The sequence below is a fragment of the Callorhinus ursinus genome, unplaced genomic scaffold, assembly GCF_003265705.2.
Source record: "Callorhinus ursinus isolate GAN/ISIS: 27379988/994484 unplaced genomic scaffold, GSC_fseal_2.0 scaffold51, whole genome shotgun sequence".
In the NCBI taxonomy this organism is placed as follows: Eukaryota; Metazoa; Chordata; class Mammalia; order Carnivora; family Otariidae; genus Callorhinus; species Callorhinus ursinus.
The window spans coordinates 7,890,612-7,912,474 of record NW_027397113.1 but is presented as its reverse complement, the minus strand read 5'-3'; the positions used below and the strand labels follow the sequence as shown (position 1 = coordinate 7,912,474).

General features: G+C 52.7%; 2 protein-coding genes across 3 annotated transcripts; both read right to left on the bottom strand.

The window, feature by feature from the left end:
- Positions 1 to 211: 211 nt before the first annotated feature.
- TUT1 (terminal uridylyl transferase 1, U6 snRNA-specific) lies at positions 212 to 12,029 on the bottom strand. 2 transcript variants are annotated; one of them, XM_073883596.1, is made up of 9 exons: positions 11,856 to 12,029; positions 9,633 to 9,823; positions 5,772 to 6,087; positions 5,478 to 5,578; positions 3,167 to 3,633; positions 2,432 to 2,541; positions 2,163 to 2,273; positions 1,912 to 2,004; positions 212 to 1,399 (listed from the first exon to the last, which is right to left on the bottom strand). In XM_073883596.1, exons 2-9 carry the CDS (start codon positions 9,645 to 9,647, stop codon positions 255 to 257), a joined length of 2,358 nt encoding a protein of 785 aa, XP_073739697.1. In that variant the 5' UTR covers positions 9,648 to 9,823; positions 11,856 to 12,029; the 3' UTR covers positions 212 to 254. The 2 variants fall into 2 exon arrangements, with proteins under 2 accessions (XP_073739697.1, XP_025734373.1); XM_025878588.2 differs by lacking the exon at positions 11,856 to 12,029 and adding an exon at positions 11,319 to 11,474.
- Positions 12,030 to 13,331: 1,302 nt separating this feature from the next.
- MTA2 (metastasis associated 1 family member 2) lies at positions 13,332 to 21,851 on the bottom strand. The gene is made up of 18 exons (XM_073883610.1): positions 21,302 to 21,851; positions 20,486 to 20,553; positions 19,979 to 20,072; positions 18,252 to 18,369; positions 18,055 to 18,118; positions 17,757 to 17,874; positions 17,356 to 17,458; positions 17,064 to 17,163; positions 16,730 to 16,918; positions 16,552 to 16,626; positions 16,370 to 16,428; positions 16,082 to 16,179; positions 15,820 to 15,959; positions 15,305 to 15,533; positions 15,012 to 15,101; positions 14,619 to 14,743; positions 14,373 to 14,515; positions 13,332 to 14,157 (listed from the first exon to the last, which is right to left on the bottom strand). Exons 1-18 carry the CDS (start codon positions 21,327 to 21,329, stop codon positions 13,992 to 13,994), a joined length of 2,007 nt encoding a protein of 668 aa, XP_073739711.1. The 5' UTR covers positions 21,330 to 21,851; the 3' UTR covers positions 13,332 to 13,991.
- Between the last annotated feature and the right edge of the window lie 12 nt (positions 21,852 to 21,863).

Genomic DNA, 21,863 nt, shown 5'->3' with positions numbered 1-21,863 from the left:
AGCGGGCTCCGGGTGCAGGGACACACACACACACACACCATTGCAGGCGCTCGCTGCAGGTTGTGATAGACGGTAGGAAGGAAACAGGCTGAGACCTATTTTAGGGTAGCCAAGGAAGGCATGGCTGAGAAGAGGCAGTAAGGTCTGGGAAGGCCAAGTACTGGGTGGAAGGAGGATTACTACCAGGTGGAAATCAGAGGAAACTGTCGTGTTCATTAAACTAGCAGCTTTATTGCCCCTTAGGGTCCCTGTCTTCACTCAAGGAGGTTCCGAAGTGCTTGAGGGAGGAAAACCTGTAAGAAATGATAGAGGTCAGGGAACAGGCCTTGAGAATCCTGGATTGGGGTGACGGTGAGAGTCTGGTCAGCCTGGGAGGCAGATGCCACAAAGGTGAGGAGCGGCTCAGCCTCGGGCCGCCGTGCGGCACTGCTCAGTGCTCTCAGCTCCTGGGTGACCTGAGCCTCAACTGCCAGCCACTCCGCGGTGCCAGCACCGCCTCCACCTCTTCCCTTGGTTTGCTGCTGCAAGCGTCGCCGGGCCCGCCGCCGCCCCTGCCACACTCGGTGCCACAGGGCACAGCGCCAGCTCTCTGAGGAGAGCCCCACGCCCTTCCCTGTCTCACCCCGGGACCCTTCTCGGGCTGCCTCGGGTCCTTTGGGCCCCTGCTCTGCCAGTGCTGCAGGGCCCAACTGCACCTCTTCACCAGGGGCTAGCTGCTTTCCGGGCGTCTGGGGTGGCTCCCCTGGCCGCCGAGGGCTCTGCACCCAGTCCTGCACCATCTCTCCAACCTCTACAACCATTTCCTCCACCCCGTCTTCACTGTGGTCCCCGATACAGCCCTGCTGCTCCTCCTGCCCTTCCTCACAGCTTCTTTCCTGTCCATCTAGTTTCAACCTTTTGCTCGTCCCTCCCTGAGGAGACTCCTCAGGTCCCCCTCTGTCTGACCACAGTCTCTTGGTTCCCTGTTCTATATGGCACCCCAGTGCTTCCCTTAACACCTGGGCCAGGGCAGCAGTGAGCTGGGTGAAAGGAGCAGGGGGTAAGGGGATGGGTGTTGCAGACAGCAAGGAACTAGGGGAGCTGGGCTGCAGAAGGGGGAGCAGCCCCCAGTCCCGACCCCGGCAGGAACGCCGCTGGTACTGGAGGCTCCGGCAGTAACTGGCTGCCGCTCGGCAGCAGTTCTGTAGCCGCCCAGCTACCCGGCTGGTCACGTTGGCTGCCACATTGTGACTCAGGTCAAAAGGGTCCTGGAGATTCATGGGGCCAAGGCGCAGACCCTCCCAGCGATTAGAGAGCAGGCCCCCTGCCACAGGCAGTGCCTGACCCTCCCGCAGGGACAGCAGTGAGCCACGAAGATCCCAACAAGAGACGCAGGAGAAGAACTGGGCTAGCAGAGAACCTGGAGGAGGAGGAAGACCAGGCAAGACCAGGTTACTTAGAGGCCGGGACTGAGACAGGCCTGCACTAGAGGCATTCTCTTAGAAGGACTTTCTTTTCCCTTCCAAGTAGCTCAGAAGAGTGCCAGAAGCCAGACTCCTCTGATCTCTACATAAACAAGAGGACCGGCCTCTCTCCCCGTGCCCCCATTTCTATCCACAGCCAGCCCCAAGGGCCCCAGAGTCTCCATCTTTGGACTTGGCCCTTGCATCACCACTGGATCCTCAAGCCCTGGCCTGTACTCCGACTTCCCCCCCAGATGCTGCTCCTTCCCCTCACTAGCAGTGTAACCTTGAGCAAGCCGCTTAATTGCTCCAAGGCATGGTTTCTTCATCTGTGAAATGGTATTAACCATACCAGCTATCCCAGGAGGCTGCTGTGAGAACCGTGCCTGGCAAACGGTAACTGATGGATATAACCTACAGTTGTGATTAACATCATTTATTAATCCTCTCCCAGGCTCCCCAGACTCACTGAGGGGCTCCTTATTGGTGCTGGGCTCCAGTCTTGAGGCATCCCTGGGGAAGCTACAGTCCCAGCCATCAACCTCCACCTGCTCGCCCTCACCTGTGAAAGAAAAGAAGGTGAGGGTCAGACCGGAAGCAGGAGCAGATTTGGGGGTGACAGCAGAGATCTCATTCCTGGGGTAGCCCAGTGCATCTAAACGAGGAAAGAGGAAAGCCGAAGCTAACAAGACAAAGAGGGTGGAGGCCGGGCCGCTGTACCTGCTTTCTGGGTGAGCTGGGACGCACTGGGCAACACAGGAGGGTCCCTGGTCTGAAGGAAATAGACCACGAGCAAGGTCAGGGCGTAGTTACTGAGGAGGGGGCCACTTCCTGGGTAAACAATTATTCCAATTAGATTGGAGGTGCATCTAACAGCCTGCTTGGATCTCCCAACCCTGGTTCCTGTACCTGCCTCCCCTCCCCTCCCTGAACCCCTGCCTTTGCCCCAACACCAGCTCAGCCCCAAGTCTGTCCTGATTCACTCTCACCTGACAGCCCTCGACCTTGAGCCCAGCAGCGGAGGGTGTACACGAGGGGCCGAACTCGCCCATCCAGCTCAGAGCAGAGACTCAGGAAGCGAGAGTTATGCAGGGCCAGCCTGGAACCAAGACAAGGATGTCAGTGCTGGGGAAACCCTCTGAACTATCACCCCAGCCCTTGTTCCAGGCTTGCAGAACAGGGGGCCGGCTGGAATGAGGCCAAAAGAGGGTTTCCCAAGTGTTGGCTGACACAGTCATGTGAAGAGGCATGCAAAGAAAGGGCATGCAAAAGGATGTCACATGTGTTGGGGGGGAACACTACATCCCATATGCCCATCCTGGGTAGGATATTCAAGAAGGGTTTTGTTACAAGACTGCTCAAAGCCTTTCATATGCAAAGAAACAAAGACCAGAAGGGAGGGAGAAAGAGGCAGAAAGAGGAAGTGGGGGAGAGGGTGGGAAGGGAGAAACTGATTTGCATCTAACTTAGCATTTCCCAAATTTATTCAACCCTGGAACTCTTTTCTAAATCCCCTAAAAATAGTATTCCCAAGAACAACACACTTTACGTTCAAGAAAATGGATGCCAGACAGGAGACAAATGGCAGGAGGAGGGATGGGACCCAATAAGAATAACCTTGAGGTTCAGCCCAAGTACAGGAGCTTCCCACATCAGGGCTCCCTCCTCACCCACCCCAGGATGCTCAGCTGGCCTTCCCCAACCACCCCCCTAAACAAAGGTACCGGTTACTGAGGGAGACGTCACCGTGAAGACCTGAAGGCCGATGGCAAAACTTGACCACAGGGCGTCGGGCAGAGGGCACAGTTTGGACTCGATACACTCCAGGGACACAGCCCCGAAGAATGGATCCCACTAACTCCAGCATGGCTACCCCCTCTGCTTTCTCCCCCCTTAGGGCCTCTGCTAGTTCCAGGGCCTTCCCCAGGTCCCCCTCTCCTCGGTCCTCCTGCAGTGGTGAGGCTGGAGGCAGGGACTGGGGAGAGGCGAGGGTCTCAGAGGCCAAAGCAGAGTCCGGAGTCTGGGGTGCCAGGGAAGAGGAAGGAGTTTCAAAATCCAGGGCTTCTGAGTCTTGGGGAGAAGGAGGCTGTGAGTCTGGGGGAGAAGCCGGGGTACAGGCCAGGGCTTGAGGATCCAGTGGTGATGCAAGGGCCGAGTCCAAAGATGGAGACTCTGGGGCCTTTGGGGCTGGCTGTGGATAGAAATGGGCTCCGTGAATATTCGCCTCTCCTGCTGTCCCCCATCTGGGCAACATTCCCCAGGATATATCTATTACTGCTTATATGCCAGGTCCCATTCCAAGGGTTTTATATGTATTAACTAAGTTAATCCTCACAACCCCTTTTTAAAATTAAAAAACAACTTTGTCACTGTCATGAAGGGCAAAAAAAGGCAGAGGAACTGTAAAGGAGACAGAGGGGCCAATACTAGCCTGCTGGCGGGCAGCTGATGAATGCAGGGAATGAGCTGCAGACCAAAATCTCGTAACATTTTTTTTTTAAGATTTTTATTTATTTATTTGAGAGAGAGAATGAGAGGGGGAAAGGGTCAGCGGGAGAAGCAGACTCCCTGCTAAGCAGGGCACCTGATGCGGGACTCGATCCCGGGACTCCAGGATCATGACCTGAGCTGAAGGCAGTCGCCTAACCAACTGAGCCACCCAGGCGCCCCTACAATCTCGTAGCATTTTACTCCTGCACCAGGTAACACATCTGCCCTTGCTAACGGTACTGTGGCTGTACCTGAGGATGCCTTTGTGTTTCCCTAATAGACACTGGACTATCATGGGCATCATGTATGCATCCTGCTCTCAAATGATTCTGAAAATATAAAGTGTGTGTGTGCATGTATGTCTATATGTAGGGATAAAGAAAAAGAAGACTCATAAAACAAATTTTTTTTTTTTTTTAAGATTTTATTTACTTGACAGAGAGAGACACGGTGAGAAAGGGAACACAAGCAGCGGGAGTGGGAGAGGGAGAAGCAGGCTTCCCACCGAGTAGGGAGCCCGATACGGGGCTCGATCCCAGATCCCAGGACCCTGGGATCATGACCTGAGCCGAAGGCAGATGCTTAATGACTGAGCCACCCGGGCGCCCCCAAATTTATTTTTTAAATAACCCTTTTTGTGGGGCACCTGGGTGGCTCAGTCGGTTAAACATCTGACTCTTGGTTTCTGCTCAGGTCATGATCTCAGGGTTGTGAGATCAAGCCCCACATGGGGCTCTGCACTCAGCGTGGAGTCTTCAGATTCTCTCTCTCTCCCTCTGTCACTCCCTCCACTCGAGCTCACTCTCTCTCTCTCTCAAATAAATAAATAAAATCTTTAAAAAAAACCCTTTCTGTAGGGGCGCCTGGGTGGCTCAGTCTTTAAGCGTTTGCCTTCGGCTCAGGTCATGATCCCAGGGTCCTGGGATCGAGCCCCGCATCGGGCTCCCTGCTTTGCGGGAGGCCTGCTTCTCCCTCTCCCACTCCCCTTGCTTGTGCTCCCTCTCTCACTGTGTCTCTCTGTCAAATAAATAAAGAAAATCTTTTAAAAAAATAATAATAATAATAAAATAACCCTTTTTGTAAAGTAGGGAGTATAGAAAGCTGTAGTTTTTGTTCAATTTTGCTGTGAACCTAAAACTGCTCTACAACACAAAGCCTATTAAAAAAATACTAACAACCCTTTCCTATTCCAAAAGCAGAGTCTGTACATTAGATGTTAGAAAATACAGATAAGTAAAAACATAACCCCAAAATTACTTTATTGTATGTCCTTTCATATTTTTTTTTCCAAAATACAGTATTATATACACCGTTTTGAAATCTGGTTTTTTTCTGTTACCAATGCCATGTATCCTGTGTCGACTCATATTCATCCTATCTAATACCCATCTAATACATTCACATTTCTCCAATTATAACAACCCTTTCAGGTTCCATTATCCGCATTTTACAAATGAGGAACGAAGGCATGAGAGAGACCGTGCTTGCCCAGAGTCCCATGACCATTCCCACTGACTCTTCCCAGCTGCCTCCCCGGTCACTCACCTGCGACTCTTCCAAGTCACCCAGATCCAGGAAGAGGTCAAGATCACAGCCATGGACATCAAAACTGTTTATGGAAGAACCAAAAGGATGGACCACACAGCCTGGATGTCAAGCAGAAAATAAAGGTCGAGGGCCATTAGAGAGGAGTATGGGGTAGAAAAATACGGTGGGGCACAAAGAAGGAAGAACAGCCAAATAAATGCCTCTAGCTGCAGGAGACCTGGGGAATGCAGACTTGGGGGCAGGGGAAGGAGGGAGGATGGGGACTCAAACATGGTAAGGGAAGTGACTCACCAGGGAAGAACTCTGTGAAGACCTCCTGCATCAGGGCCACCACGAGGCTCCGTAGCTGCCGCTCAGCCTCAGACAACTCCCTCAGCCCCACGAGTTTCACCATTTGTGCCCCCACATCTGGGGCCTCAGCTAGTGCTTTGGCCAGCTGGTGACTGTCAGGGGCCGCTCCTTTGGGGGATTTGGAGGCTGGGCTCTGGAACTCTTTCTGCTCCCGTGGCCGGACCCGCAGGCGATGTCCTCCCAGGCTGTGCTGGGGCTGTGACAAGACAGCTTCCCGGGTCCCAATGTCCCCCATCTCCACGATAGCAAACACTCCCTGGCAAAACACAACCGGGGCAGGGATCATGGTTTTGGAATAAAAAATAAAAACCGAACACATGGTTTGACAGTGGGTGAGATTCTTTGAAATGGGGACCACCCTATAAATTGGGAAATCTGCTTACTGTTTCTGGAACAGGGAACATATTTAGAAAAACAACTCTCTCCCTCACTCCCATCCCACACAATTACTCTCATCCCAGTCTGCCTCTGAAAATCCCATTTTATTTATTCTATTCTCCCCTACTCTTGCCAATGACATGATTCCACCACTTATACTCTGATGCATCACCTAACTTTTCCTTCTAACTTAATTAGACCTTTTAGCATTGATTTGGAATCCATGTAACTGTGCTAAGTGGAAATATAAACATACCCTACCTTGAAGAGACTTCCTATCTAGAAATAACAACAACATGACAGCTATGATCTGGTTTATTTAAGGCAAAATGTTAGCAGGAGCGGGAAAAATATGACTGCCTCGGGGCAAAAGTCCGTATTCTTTTACATTCTCTTCAGTAGTAAAGATAGAGCCTCATCCTGCTTATAACAAAGTATGCTACAATAACCAAGACAGTGCGATACTGGGGCACCTAGCTGGCTCAATCCCTGGAGACTGCGTCTCTTGATCCCAGGGTCTTGAGTTCGAGCCCCACGTCGGAGGTAGAGGTTACTTAAAAAAAAAAAAAGGAGAAGAAAAAAGGGTGGCACTGGCACAAAGACAGTTATTCAGACGAAGAAAATGAAACAAAGACTCCAGAAATTAAACCCATACCTCTATGGTCAACTGATTTTCAATATAGTTGTCAAGACCACTCAATGAGGAAAGAATAGCCTTCCCAACACATGCTGCTGGGACAACTGGATAGCCACATGTAAAAGAATAATATTGGGGGCGCCTGGGTGGCTCAGTCAGTTAAGCGGCTGCTTTCGGCTCAGGTCATGATCCCAGGGTCCTGGGATCAAGCCCCACATCGGGCTCCCTGCTCGGCAGAGAGCCTGCTTTTCCCTCTCCCTCTGTCTGCCGCTCTGCCTACTTGTGCTCTCTCTCTATCTCTGTTAAATAAATAAAAATCTTAAAAAAAAAAAAAAGAATATTGGACCCCTACCTTACACCATATAAAAAAATTAACGAGGGGCGCCTGGGTGGCTCAGTTCGTTGAGCTTCTGCCTTCGGCTCAGGTCATGATCCCAGGCTCCTGGGATCGAGTCCCGCATCCGGCTCCCTGCTCAGCGGGGAGCCTGCTTCTCCCTCTCCCACTCCCCCTGCTTGTGTTCCCTGTCTCGCTGTGTCTCTCCCTGTCAAATAAATAAATAAAATCTTCAAAAAAAAAAAAAGGAAACTTTATTTAAAAAAAAAATTAATGAAGTGGGGGGTGGGGGAGATAGGGGGGAGCAGCCTCACCAGCACACAGGCTTGAATCACACATGAGGAGTGATAAAACATTCTGGAATGATGCGTGCAGAACCTTGTAAAATATACTAACAACCCCTGAATTGTACACTTTAAAAGTATGAATTTTATGCTGTGTAAGTCACACCTCAATCAAAAATACAAGCCGGGGGCGGGGGGGGGGGGTGTACCCCTCCTACCCTCGCTTCCACCCATGCCAAACACGGCAAAGAACCATAGTGAAACCAAGGAGAAAGGCAGCCACTTGGACCTGCCCAGGCCAATCTTCTGACTCTGAGGAATCACACTACTCACCAGACTGCAGTTCAAACCCAAGTATGCAATCAAAGCCCCAGCTAGAAATTAGGTGTCTCTTTGCCTGGCCTTGTCTTTGAGTGCACAATTCTCTCAAGAAACTAAAACTAAGAGAAGTTAAATAACTTGTGACTGCCTCCAAGTAAAGGCTTAATCCCCCAAATCTCCAACTTCCCAGTGATGCTGTCCCTCAAGGAAATGTGGAAATGAAATGAGATACCGTATGTAAACCATTTCACTCATGATTGGGGCGTGACAATTGCTCAATAAAAATTTTAGTCATTATTGTCAAAATAATTAAAAGCCTCAGAAACGTGAGGTTTAAGTTCAGAAAAAAGGTCATTCCCTACAACTGAAACGAATCTGAACAAAAACAGAGATACGGAGTTTTCTGAAAAAGGAATCTGGGGCAGACACTGCCAACTGCCCTCCCAATATACATTCTCCTTTTCTTTCTTACTAACAGAATTCCAATTGTTCATAAGGGCAAGATGTCCAGCTAAAAACTTCATTTCTCAGGCTCGCCTACAGCTAGGGGTAACCATGTGATAGAATTCAGGCCAATGAGAAGTCTAACGAAGAGGCCCCTGGAAAAGATATTTTCCTGGAAAATAAAGAAAAGGAGGGAAAGAGAGTCAGACTCAGCTGGCACTAGCCTTTTATACTCTGTCCCTCAGCCTGCCCCCTTCTCTTACCTCAAGATGTACAAACAGCATTATCACAACTAGGAAGGGAGAGCCACGTGCCAATGACAGAGCAGGAAAACAGTAAAGTGCTGGAGTGCCCAGGTCTGGACTTCTTGTTAATGAGAACAATTAAGCCCCTTTTGTTAAAGCCTCTGTGGGTCAGTTGCCGAATGTGATCTCTAAGAAGAACACACCCCAGCCCATCCTAAGAGAAGACATGGGCTTCCAAAGCCATTTGGGATCACCTAAGCCACGCCTACACAACCAGAGCACAGTCTCAGAACTATAACATGACGATACAACACAGCAGTACAACAGTGAACTTTTTTCAAAGGACTAAAGAGAAACTGACAAAAGCCCTGCCTGGAAGACAAATAGGATCACAAAGAACAAGCTTATTTGTCTAGCACTGTCCAGAAGACAGGGTATTTTGACCAGTTAATTTCAGTACCTCTCACCGTAAGTTAATAAACTGCTAGCAGTCTCTTGTGGGGTTAGGATAGATCTGCCGATGGTGTGGTCTTAAAGCACCTACTTCATTGTAGTTAGACTCATTTAATTGTCTACTTTATAGTCACTAGACTATAAGCTCTGTGCCTGCACAGGCCACATCTATCCTATTCACTATTGAAAATGTAGCTCTGACGCACCTGGGTGGCACAGTCAGTTAAGCATCCGACTCTTGGTTTCAGCTCAGGTCGTGATCTCAGGGTCGTGAGATCGAGCTCCGTGTCAGGCTCCCCCGCTCAGCATGGAGTCTGCTTGAGATTCTCTCTCCCTCTCAAATAGATAAATCTTTTTTAAAAAATGCAGCTCTACACACAGTGCCTCGTACAAAGTCAACAGCTAATACTTGGCAACTAAAATGAAGACTGACTGACTAAACTGATGACCAACAAGTCCCCCAGTGACTAACTCTAGTGAACTGATAAAATCCAAGCAGGGGCCGGGGAGGTGGGAGAGTAGGGGTTGTGGGGGGGTGTGGGGGGTACGGTTCAGGGAGGCTCACAAAGCTGGACTGGCCCGAGTACTGTGGTGTCCATCATGGAACAAGGCACCAGCTGAAACAGGGCTGCTGGTTTCTCTCTCATTTCGTTTTGTATGTGGCACACCTGACTCATCCTTTACCCCAAGAGCCATTCACTCTACCTTGTCCTTGTCCATGACGACACTGGCCACGGGTCCAAATGCCTGGAAGTACTGAGTGAGCTGAGCAGAATCCACATCCCGGGGAAAGCCACTGACAAACACACTTCGAAGTCCCTGGGCCTTTCGGGCAGCTCGTAGTTCTACCAGGTGCCGGTGCTTCCGGCCCCCCAAGTGGGCATCTAGGCTGGGTCCTGCAAAGACAAACAGAAAACAGAAAACATACAAATCACTCTTCAGTGTACTTACCCCGACTTTACCTAAATGCACTCCTAAATCCTACTGATCCTTCCAAGCCACAGAAAGCGTGACCTCTGAATATACAAAGTCCTGGCTCTTTTCACCTTCCTCTCTTGGCCACGTGTCCATGTAAAGTATTCTAAGTGGTTCCCAGGAGAACTAGCTACAAGTTTTTCTTAAACCATCTCTAAGTGCTAGGTAGAGCAACACCAGCAAATTATAAAACAAATTAACAGGAAACTTATCCAGGTCATATACAGAAGAACTAAATAAAGCAGGACCCTACACTCTTCCCTCAAGGATGGTCTCTAGGTATGGTAGAGAGATTGCAAGGGCAAGATTTGAGGTCACACTGCCCAAGTTTAAATCCCGGGTCTGGCAAACTGTGCGAGATCTTGGGCAAGTTACTTAACCTCTCTGTGCATCAGTTTCGTAGGACACAAAATTAAGATATTAATAGTACTTACCACATGGTTATCATGCAATATAGAGTACCTGGCGGTCTGATACATGTTGAACATGGGAAAAGTTAACAATTATTATTTTTATTAAATTCTGGGTCAGCTGTTTGTTGTCACCAATGTATATGCTGGGCCAGGGAAGACTATGCTGGATTTTTGGCTTGCCCTACAGGACAAATAGTGATAGTGCCATTCACAAAGAAAAGGAACAGAAGATTCTGTTTAGGGAAGATCGTGATTCCAGTTTAGGGAAGATCACGATTCCAGACTTCAGAAGTGGAATTTGAGTCCACCTGAGTGGCTGAGTCAGTTAAGCGTCTGCCTTCCGCTCAGGTCATGATCCCGGGGTCCTGGGATCAAGTCCCACATCAGGCTCAGAGCCTGCTTCTCCCTCTGCCCCCCCCCCCACACACACACTTGTGCACTCTCTCAAAAATAAATAAAATCTTTTTTTTAAGTTGAATTTGAGGTTTCATGTCCCCTGCGCTGTCATACAAGAACCCTGTCCACTTTGCCAAACCCATCTCCTTGTCACGCATGCCATGCTCCTTCGTACACCTCTGCCTTCGGGAAGCTCCTCTGTAGGGCTTCCCTGAGTTAATTACTACTTTCTCTGTGATCCTACAGCTCTCCAGACATGTCTATTGAGCATCGGAATTGTCTCCACCTCTCGATGGTGAGTTCCTTCATCTCTGAATCCCCTCACCCCACCCGAGAGCCCATCAGAGTACCAGACACAAAGGTGGCGTCCAACAGATGACCGTTAAAGAGGGAAGAAACTTTCGTTGTGGAGATTTCGGACACCAGGAAGGAGGGAGTAAGGTGGCGGGACTTTCGCCACTCTCCAATCCCTTCGTACAGACGGCGTGAGAACGGAGGTGAGTGACCCTACCAACCGACTTGACAAGAACTATGACCTATAACCCTAACTTTCGCTAGGACCCAAAGACGAGAACTCACAACCACCCCCTCACAAGCCACCGCTTACGGTTGGCTGTAGTAACGTGGCAGAGACAGCAGCGGAAACCCCCACGGGGCAGCGATTGGACATCCGAATCCACTGCCGCCATCGCAACTCTCCAGCACCGGCAACACAACCACTTCTGCCACCACCGGAACTCACGCCTACAAATCGCAACGCGCTTGGAAGCAACTTCCGCCAGTCCGATAGGAAGTGACGTACATCGACCAATCGCTCAAGCACACTCCTCGGAAAACTGAGCTCCTTGGACTCAGGGTTCCGTTTCCACCCCGCGTTGAGTCTCTTCCACCAGCCTCAGGAGAAGCCGCCCATCTTTGATACTTATCTGCATGCTGTAAGCCGATTGGTGTGCTCTGAGCCATTCAGGCGTTAATTGGCCCAAAGTCATGAATATCCATGAGGGCGGCCACAAACGCCGGCGCCGGGGCCCTTTGAAGTCGACCGGCTGTTTCCCTCCTGCTGGTTGGTTGAGGGAACGGGGTAGGCACCTTCCCTCTGGGCCGATAGGGACCCGCGGCGCTCCATCCTCAAACCCGTATTTACCCGGCGAATAAAGGCGGAGGATGAGCCGACTTCACGAAGCTCAAGGCTGTCCCTGGATTCCCGAGTTCCTTAGGGCCGCTACTCTCTCCCTCTGTCCTCGGTCCTCCCCCAAAATGCGTGTTCTGCGACCACTTCCCAGCCCTGGTTGGGGAGCTCTGCCCCGCTGGGCACCTCCCAGACTCCACTCAACCACAGCCAGATCGCTGCGGCCCCGTGAGTCAGGCTTTCCTTCCGCAAGAGTGGGCTGCGTGGGGGCGCCTGGGTGGCTCAGCTGGTTAAGCGACTGCCTTCTGCTCAGGTCGTGATCCTGGAGCCCCGGGATCGAGGCCCGCATCGGGCTCCCCGCTCGGCGGGGAGTCTGCTTCTCTCTCCGACCCTCTTCCCTCTCGTGCTCTCTATCTCTCATTCTCTCTCTCTCAAATAAATAAAAAAAAAATCTTTAAAAAAAAAAAGAGTGGGCTGCGTGGAGTGTAGGCCACGAGGCGCTAGAGCCACCAGCCCACTCCAGGCATGTGGTGGGACCTACTACAGTGGCAGCAGAGTGAAGACTGTTGGAAGAAAATGCTGCTTTCCCCTGACTGGTATAGTGGTCAATTCCTCCCGATACTGCCCAGGTGTAAGCTCGGAATGGGGAGAGTGAAGGAGCTGGTGGGGAGGCCCCAGGGGCAGAAAACAGGAAATGGAGATAACTCTCAGACGGGCTAAGAAGCTCCTGCTGTAGTTATTGGCCCGCAGCTTTGGACTATGAAAAGCACACTGGACCTGAGACAGACATCTGAAGGTCTGTAACCTTAAGCAAGTCCCAACGGCTGAGGCTGTTCCCCTATCTGTAAGGAAGTACAGAAGGAACACATAGTAGGCCTAACTTCCTGTACATTCTTCAAGGGTGCTCCTCCTGTTGGGCCCTGCTCAGGCTTCCGTTTCCCAAACCCAAGAAAGCAGGAGACAGTTCTAGAGCGGGTCTGGATATCAAGGCAGGCGCGGAGGCTGGTCTTAGGAATCCTTGAGCAGCAATCTGTGCAAATATACCACAAAGCTGGGTGGCAAGAGACTGCAGTATCCCCAAGGTAGGTTACATCTTGCCCTGGCCTCTAGCAACTCCCAGAATTTCCTGAGAGGTAAGGGTTGGGAAATAAAAGGAAAAGCACCTTCACACCTCCCTCCCTTCCTGTGGAAGCCAACCACCCACAGTCCTCTCGTTCCAACTGTTCTGAATGAATCTGTATGTATCTAGAGGAGCTTGGGTTCCAGCACCACAGGGATCTGGGGAGCAGTTTGGGCCCCGGGAGAAAGCTAGCTGAACAGGCTGCCTGTCCATGCTGCCTCTCTCCTAAAGCCGTTCCCAGGGCAAGTCCCATCTGTATCTCCTTTATTATCCTTTGTCCTTTATTTTCCCAATGAAGACACCACTCTCCCCACTACCCCCACCCCCACCCCCACACCCCCATGGCAGAGAATAGCTGAGCCGGGAGAAGCTGAAGAAAACAGCTTTTTATTTGTTACTATAAGAACCAATTACAGAATCCGAGGTTAAAAAAACGGACAAAAGATCTTTATTTCTGAGAATTGGCGTACAAAAGGCGGAGGGGGCACAGGGAGGGAAGGAAAAGAGCATGGGCTGGGGTTGATGCCAGCTTAGGGGCCTCAAACTCCAATTAGGAAAGTCCGGACACCGGACAGGAAGAGAAACCCCCATTAGAAAAAAAAAAAAAGATAGACATGGCAGTCATGGCAGTGCACGCCCCCCTCCCCCAACCACCACCTCCTATGGATTTACTCTTCCCCTCCCCCATCCCCTTTCACAAAGGGAGGCAAAATTTTTAAAAAACTAAAAAACCCTCCCCCCAAAACTGTCCAAGACAACTGTGGGTCCTACCCCCCAAAACAGGCTAGGTTCCCACAATGGGTCAAGTTCCTGCAGTGTGCCCTCCACCACCAGGTGTGGAGAAGCGTGCGAAAGGGACAAGCCTCCAAGTGGTAACACCAGAGGGCGCCCAACCCCTCCAAAGACACACTCACTTGCTCCCTCCCTCCCTCACTCCTCATTCCCTTTGATTAAATTAGAGGGAAGGGAGGTTGGATGCCCTGGGCACCCACCCTCTAGCTTTCAGCCCACCTCCCTTCCCCCACAGATGCTCAATCCTCCAGGACAATGGGCTCATTGGTGCTGGCAGGATGTGAGGGTGCAGACAGTGGGACTGGGGGCCGCACTGCAATCAGTGGTGGCTTCACCTTCAGGGGCAAGTTGGGCCGGCGGGCAGCTCGCCGCATTTCCAGATGGGTCAGAGCCTTCCGCAGGGCCCTGGCCAGGAAAGAAGAATGGAATAAAAAAAACGAAGACTCTCGAGGTGAAACCCCACATTTCACATTCCAGTTCTGCCTTCCGGCCCATTCTTTCCTGACATCCCCATCCTGCACCCAGTCTTGCTGGAGGCGGTCTTGCTCAGAACTGCTATTATCCTTACCCACCAATCTGGGTTGTCAAGCTCTCAGCCCCTCCCATGGTGGCCTCCCTACCTGGTATCCTTTGTGGCCACAAACACCACAGGATTGGGGGCATCAGCTGGGTTTAGTTTCTGACGCTTGGCTGCTGGCTGTGAGCTTGAACGAATCCCTGAGGCCAGAGGCCTTCCATTGGCAGAGCCGGGAACCCCTGCTCCCGGCAGCGGGGGGGGGGGGGTGGGCAGCACAATGAGAGAGGACTCACAGATTCCAATCAGAAATAAAAGCCCACCCAATCAGCCTGGCCCACTCCAGCTGTCAACTCACAGTTTCATAGGCCCGTTTCACCATAATGCCCCCCAGACCCCGGTTCTGGGTCAGCTGGTTTCTGTTGATCGGTGTCTTGGTACCCCGAGGTGTTTTTGGTTTCAGAGGCGCCTGGGCCACTGCCACGAAAAATGTAAGAGAAAACTCAGAGAACTTTCATGCTTTCTCTTCTCTATGTAGTTTCCCTGGGCATCCCCAAAAGCAGTGATGGGGGGAGGGGTCTGGCAAGCAATTAGCACGAGTGTGACCTTAGCATTCACTACGGACAGCTTATGAGAACTGTTACTCACGTACACAAGTACAGGCTGTTAGACTAAATCTCTTTGGACTTTGACAGTGAAAGGATGACAGAGAACCTGACACCGCCTAACGGGTTCCATCCCCTACCCAGATCTTTGACGATGGTTGCCAGCGGCAGCCGCACCAGAGGGTGAATCTTCAGTGGAGTCTTCGCAGCCTTAGGAAGTCGAATGGAGCCTAGAGAACAAAGAAGGCGGCTCTTGAAGGGGCTTCGCTATTCAGGCCTCTCCTACGGCCAGGAGACACATCTACTCTCCTACCCAAGCGCTGTGGCCTGCTATCCCTGCTGTCATTAAACATCCAGAGAAACACTGGTCTCTGCTCCGCTTTCTGGCCAGAGCATCCCGACCTGCCACTAGCCCCACCACTCCTGCCCTTACACTCCGCCTTGATGGCATTGGCATTGATAGGGGCATAGGGTCGTCGGGCAGCCCTCCTCGGCTGTAACAGGTCCCTGCACATGCGTCTGGCCAGACGGGTCAGCTTTGTGGTCTGGAGCAGGAATGTTTGCCTGTTCTTAGCCAGCAGCTTGGCCCGGTTGGCGCTGGTCGTATAGGGGGAGAGACTTTGGGCTTCAGGTCTAGACAAATGACCCCTCGAGTGTGGCTCCTGGAAGAAAGACATGGGAAAAAGGGAGAACCCAGATGGGGCACTGAGGCTCTCCTTTCTTCCATTCTCTGCAAAAAGCAATTTATTCCTGCCTGATCTCTTTACTGCCATCCCGGCCTACCTACCTGTCTCTCCAACCATCATCGAGCAGCCCCTCCCCACCCACATACACATCACACCATCACCCAACCATCACCATTTAAGGGGTTGGGTATTCGTGCCTTCACCCAAAGCTCACATCACTATGCCTACTGCTCTCCCCTGCCTATTCCCCGTCAGTCCTTACTGTTGTGCCCCGAGCAGCCCCCTCAAGCTGGGTCGGGGTCTTCAGTCCCCCATACTTCTTCCAGTAGATCCAACAGGAAGCACAGAGGCGGCACTGCATGTTGGGTGGGCCCCAGGCGTACCACTGAGCAGACTGTGTGGCTGCAGGAGCATGGAGAGAAGGGGGGAGGTTTGGGAAAAATACGCCACCTGAACCCCTCAGGTCCTTGGGCCAGAGAAGACCTCACCCACCCCCAACATCCCTATCCTTCCCTGGAACTCACTGTGGCAGCTCTCGCAAGTCAGGCCCTTCTGGAATCCAGCCCCGTTCATGCCAGGTTTCGAGCCCACAGAGATGATCTGGTTAGGATTTGGCTTAGTACTAATGGGAACAGTGTGGGGAGAAACCAGGAACTGGTCAAGGAAGAGAATCCCATTTCCACCTCGTCTCTATCATCATTTGACTCTTTGACCCTGACTCCTGCCCACTGCCAATCACTGAGAAAAGCATGAGCTGGGGGAGAAGGGAAAAAAAAGAAAACACACCAGCCTCCCCCACCTACCACACTTACTAGGTAGGGATATAGACTTGTTTTAGTTTGCTGTCTGCTTCAGCAGCTTTCAATCTTTTCTGCAGGAAGGGAAAAAAGAAAAAGAGAAGGATCAGAGCATCTCCGCAGGAGGATGTCATCAACTCCCAAAAGCAGAGGTGAGCAGGAGGCCCCTGGTCCAGCCTTCCCAGCCCAGCCCGTACCTGCTGAATATAGCGGTCTGTGGTTTTCCACATGTAATAAAACTGGACTATGCTGGCGAGTGACTTCCAAGGCAGCTAAGGAGGCAGAGGAAAGAAAGCAGAACTGGCATCTGACCCCAGGTCCTGGTTCCCTCACCTGTCAACTCTTCCACCTCTCCTCCCAGCCCCAACCACTTACAAAGTCCTGGCGAATATCATTGAAATCCTTCCCATACTTCTCCAGGGCCTCCTCAAACAGCATGGCCTCTGAGGCAGACCATTCCTCCATCTCATCCCGACATAGCACCGGGCCCCCCTGGGGCACCAGGGTCGACATGGCTTTAGCCAAGTCATAGCCGTTCCTCTGCAGCGTATCCATTGCATGGAACTACAGGAAAAAGGTAGGAAACAACGCTGATGGCCCGAGCCCCTCCGCACCACACTCTCAGAGACCCTTCTCCTCTGCTGTCTCCGGGCTCTGCAGGTCCCCACAGAGCCCAGCCTGTCCGACTTGCCCAGCCGCCTCTGCTTACCAGGGTGATATCTCGGGAGGCGGCGGCTGCGCTCATGTGCAGGCTTGGCTGCCGAATGGAGCTGCTGCAATCTAGGGCTCTTGCAAAGGTGCCCACAGCTCTGAGGGAGAGATTGAGAAGTCAAGAGGGAAAGAAGAAGGCATGAGTGGGCTGAGGAACTAAGCCAAATAAGGAAAACACCCATGCCCCAAAAAAAAAAAAAAAAAAAAAAAAATCAAGTCCACCTCTGAGAATTCGATGCAAGATGTCCACACCGCCCCCAGCCCATCTTCCCCATCCACCCACCCCTCACCGGGCCACCACGAGAAACTGATCAATCTGCCGGTCTGTGAGAGGGTTGTCTGGGTCCCAGACCTTCATCTCCATCTTCTGTTGGTTCCGATTATCAGATTCTCCTGGGGAACAGGGCGATGGCAACATCAGGGACAGGGAAAGGAGGATAAGTGTCTTGACACTCACAACAGCACCTCCTTCCTCCTTGTCTCCTGCCTGGACTCCATCAGCCATCTCAACTCTCAGACTTCTCTTCCCAACTGTGCTCATTTGCCCCTCTCAGGCTCCCAGGGTCCCATCCCAACAGGGTGGCAGCACAGAGCCATGAAGACTGTGCAACGTGCAACTCCATGGCACACCATTCACAGACACTACCATGTTCAATGACCCGGTAGCCATACAGTCTGTCCTGCTGCTTACCCTCTGCCAGGCGATCTGGGATCTCAGCTTGGTATTTGCAACCAACTCTGATCTCCCCCTGATCAGCTAGAAGTGTCTTCTGCACAGGGTCAAACACCAGTGAGTAAAAAAAACAGTCCTGGAGATGGGAAGAAAAGGTAAGCAGGCAGCAGTCCTCAGAGGCAGGGGGCAGTGGGGAGGATCCAGAGTTCCCAAGACAGGCAGTCTGTCAACCTATACCTCATCACAGTTCTACTTTCCTCTGGCCTCCTCTCGGGGCATACCCACCCTGCTCCTTCTCCCAGCACCTCTTTCTCACCTCCTTTTCCAAGTACTGGCTCAAGATGTCAGTCTCGTTCAAGAGGGTCACACTGCATTTCCCCCTACAGAAGAGAGGTCCAAAAACCCTGGGTGAGCCCCTCATTCCCCGGCCACAGCATCTCCAATACACCACCCCCTCCTCTCCAGCTTCTAAAGAAGTGCATGCAGGCCACAGTGGCCCGGACTGTCCCATACCGTATGTGGGTGGCTGGTAAGGATTCAAACTGCCGAGAGAGAAAAAGCTCCCGGTGCTTCAGCTGATGTCGCTGCTGCTCCGACACCCCGGGCTGCTTTGATTCCTCCTCAAACTCCCCTGGGAGATGAAGGAGAAAGAAGCCAAGTCAGAAACTAATTCAGAAAGAAGCCACCTTGGAAACTCTAACCCAGGGAAAACACTTCCCATTCCAGCTGGCTTCTTCACATTCCCCGGGCATCTGCCTCTCATACCCTTAGCCCACCAGCTTTCCCGCTTAGCCCTCTTCCCCATTAGAGTGCTCCCAACTGCCCATCGCTAATGCCTTGGGAATAGCTGCTGAGAGTGCAAAGGATGCCACAGATACCCATCCCAAGCCCAGGTGCCAATGCTCAGACGCCACTCATAAAGCACAAACCTGCCTACGTTAGGCCCGGCAAGAATATTACACTCGTCTCTCTTGCTAAACCAGCCTGAGGTCCAGAAACCCAATAAGGTGAAAAATCATCACACAAGGTTGTGTTTACCAGTTCTTCTTTTCAGATTTCAGGAGTCTCTTTGCTCTTAAAACAAAATGCAACCCTAACTACCCTTCACTGTCCACTTGGCTAATGATAGTTTGTTTATGGGGCTTCCAAGGACAGTACCTCTCAAGCCAGTGCCAATACCTTCTACCCCAGGCACTGCAACTTTGCCCTGAAACCTTGGTGGAAAGGGTTAACTTGGCCGGGGGCCAACCAAAGAGGGAGGGGGCAGGACAGCCACGGGCCCAGGCTCATTGGTGCATTGTTCCCAACCTCAGGGAGAAGGGGGGGGGAGGTGGGGGTGCCGCAGGCTCCACCCCTCGCCTGTGCGCTCCCGGAAACCCTGTGCTAAGGCAAGGGGGGGAACCACACCCCCCCACCCCTTCTGATTGGACAAGGCCAAGGTCAGCCCCTGCCAGACGGGGCTGGAAACCCCAGAGGACCAGAGAACTTGGTTGGTAGGCCTAGCTCCTCCTTAACCCCTTCATGCCCAAAGCCGCCTGAAAGAAGGAAAATCATCTCAGAAGGAGAAACAAGAGGAAGAGGAAAGAAAGCCAAAGCAGGAAAGGAAAAAGAAACAAAGGAAAACTGAAGGAAATATGTTTTTTAAAGGAATATGAAGGCATAAAAAGGAAGATAGGACAAAAAGGAAAGAGGTAAAATGGAGCAGTGAGAAGACAGAACAGGTGAGAAAGAGGAAAAGGGCAAGAAAACTTCCCTAACTGCCTATTCTCTCCCTTCAATGTATTCTCACTACCTTGTGATCACAGAATTAGGCGGCTTCCCTGTTACGCAGGCTTCTAAGTACAAGCTCTTCCTCTTCAACCTTGACCTTTACAGTCACCACGCATTGTCTCAAACTACCCAAAACTGTGCCCCAAGGGTCTTGCTTCTCTAAACCCCTTCCTCATCCCCTATTTAAATACTATCATCTCTTTTACACCCATCATTCAGATACACGCAGTCACACACAGGCCATTTTCTGGCTTTCCTTATCTTGGTCTCTCCACCCTGCTTCCAACCCCAACGTGTAAAAACAGGCCTCCCTCCACAGACCAGGCATTTCCCACCCCCAAACTCACACCCCTGCTTTGGGCATGCTACCAGGGGAAACACCTGCAGGGACATGCCCCGTCCTCAGATCATGGGGAGGGGGAGTCGGGGGTGGGGGGGTGGGGGTGAGGTGGGGGTGCGAAGACACTCACTGGCATTGCTATCAGCCAGGCTGTTGAGGCTACTAGAAATGTCCCTTCGCCGGAAAAGGCACACAACCTTTGCCTCCACGTTTCCATTTGCAGTCTAAGGGGATAAAAAATGGCAGTTAAAATTGGTCATTTAAAGGTGGAAAGGTATAAAGGAGAAACTAACAACAGTGAATAAGGTTCTAAGGGGTGTAAGTAGAAAAACCCAAGAAATTATGGATAAAGAGACTTCCACTTAAGGACAGACTTCCAAACTTTTTTTTCCCCAGACTGTCCCTTTCCTTAACCCCCAAGAGATAGACCAGGAAAGCTCCCACTCAACTCTCAAAAGCCTTTCCTGAATACATCCAATGAATGAATGAATGAATATGAATGGGCACTTAGGATAGGGTTGGTTCCCCACCCCCACCCCAATGGCTTCCACCTGAAGTTAGTGACCTCAGAAGAAAAAGAGACACCCCCCCCCCGGGGAGGCAGGGCAGGACAGGGGTGGGACTCTGCTCCACTCACCTTGTTGAGCTCCTCAATCCGTCTAACCAGGTAAGGATTGCTAGAAGAATTTTCAAAATAGACGTAATCTGTAGGAGGAGGTGGGGAAGCGTCAGTAAGATCAGAGGTGATGGGAAAGCCTGAGCACCAGGGTAGGAGAGAAAAGCAGGCCCGCAAGGACGAAAAGGGTAAGGGTCCAGGTAGAGAGGACGCAGAAATGTGGAAGAGGGGAGACTACGAGAAAACAAGGGGTTTCCCCCACCACCACCCCTGACCACCTAGTTCTTTTATCAAAGCCTTCACTCAAAAGTGAGCCTTAAGGAAGAGACGAGAGGCAGGGGGTCCCCCTACAGTCGCCACAACTCAGCGGTGGAGTTGCACCCCAGTCTCGGCCGAGCGAGCAGTTGTTGACTCCAGCGCACGGGCCCTCACCTTTCAGAACCCAGGCGCACAATGACGCCCGGCGGGGGGGGGGGGGGGGGGGAGGAAACCTCCCGTCGGCTCCCGCTCAGGTGGCGGAGCGGTCGCCTCGGCGCCCCGCGCCCCCTGCCTGCCCTGTCAGTTCCCTCCGAACCACTTTCCCAGGCCCCACTCGCCGACCCAGGGGCCCCCGAGGCAACCCTGAGAGTGCCGTCGGGGCTGCCCGCAGCCTCTCCCGGGGCCGCGGCGCCTTCCCCGCACCCTCGCTCCCCGTGTTCCCGGTTCCGGTTCCGGTCCGCGCTCGGGACCACGCCGCCCCAGGCGCGGCTCCCCGCGCTGCCGGGTGCCGAGCCTCTCCGGCCCCGGACCCCGACCTCCCCCGCCCCAGATCCCGCAGCCCCTGCGCCCGGTACTCACCCCCCACCCGGTACATGTTGGCCGCCATGGCCGTTCCCGCCGCCGCCTCCGGCCGCACAAAGGGGTCCGGGAGGCTCGCGGGGGCAGGGCTCGGCTCGAAGCGAAGCCCCAAGCGCGGAGCTGGCGCTTCGCGGAAGTCTCGGTCGGGCCCGCGCAGCCGGCACCTCCGCTGCCTCAGCCGTCGCGGTTCATCCCGGCCCGCGCGTCGCCGCCGCCGCTACCACCTCACGCCCGGGACGCCGAGGCCAGCGCCGGTCCGCTCGGCCTCTTCCGGAACGAGCTCGGTTCCCAGCGGACCGGAGCCAAGCTCCGGCTCCCCCCCCCCCCGCCGCTCGCCGAGCCCCACCAGACGTTGGGCTCTGCCGGCCGCCGGGAAGGCTTGCCCTGCCCGCCTCGGGGTTCGCCTCCTTCCGGAACACCTTCGGCCGATCCGGAGAACAAGGCCCGGCTCTCGGCTCAGGTCGGAGAGCGAGACCCCAGAGATCGGCTACTTCCGGAAGAGATTCGGCTCCCTCCGGCCAACCGCGGCCCGGCGCTCGGTTATTTCCGTTGCAGCTCGGCC

Coding starts and splice junctions, on each gene's coding strand:
- MTA2 (XM_073883610.1), bottom strand. CDS start 21,329: ATGGCGGCCAACATGTACCGGGTGGGGG. Junction 20,073..20,485: donor GGATTGAGGAGCTCAACAAG/GTGAGTGGAGCA, acceptor TTATCCCCTTAG/ACTGCAAATGGAAACGTGGA. Junction 16,627..16,729: donor ATGATATTCGCCAGGACTTT/GTAAGTGGTTGG, acceptor CTGCCTCCTTAG/CTGCCTTGGAAGTCACTCGC.
- TUT1 (XM_025878588.2), bottom strand. CDS start 11,400: ATGGCGGCAGTGGATTCGGATGTCCAATCGCTGCCCCGTGGGGGTTTC. Junction 5,579..5,771: donor CTTCACAGAGTTCTTCCCTG/GTGAGTCACTTC, acceptor CTTGACATCCAG/GCTGTGTGGTCCATCCTTTT. Junction 2,005..2,162: donor CCAGCTCACCCAGAAAGCAG/GTACAGCGGCCC, acceptor TTTCTTTCACAG/GTGAGGGCGAGCAGGTGGAG.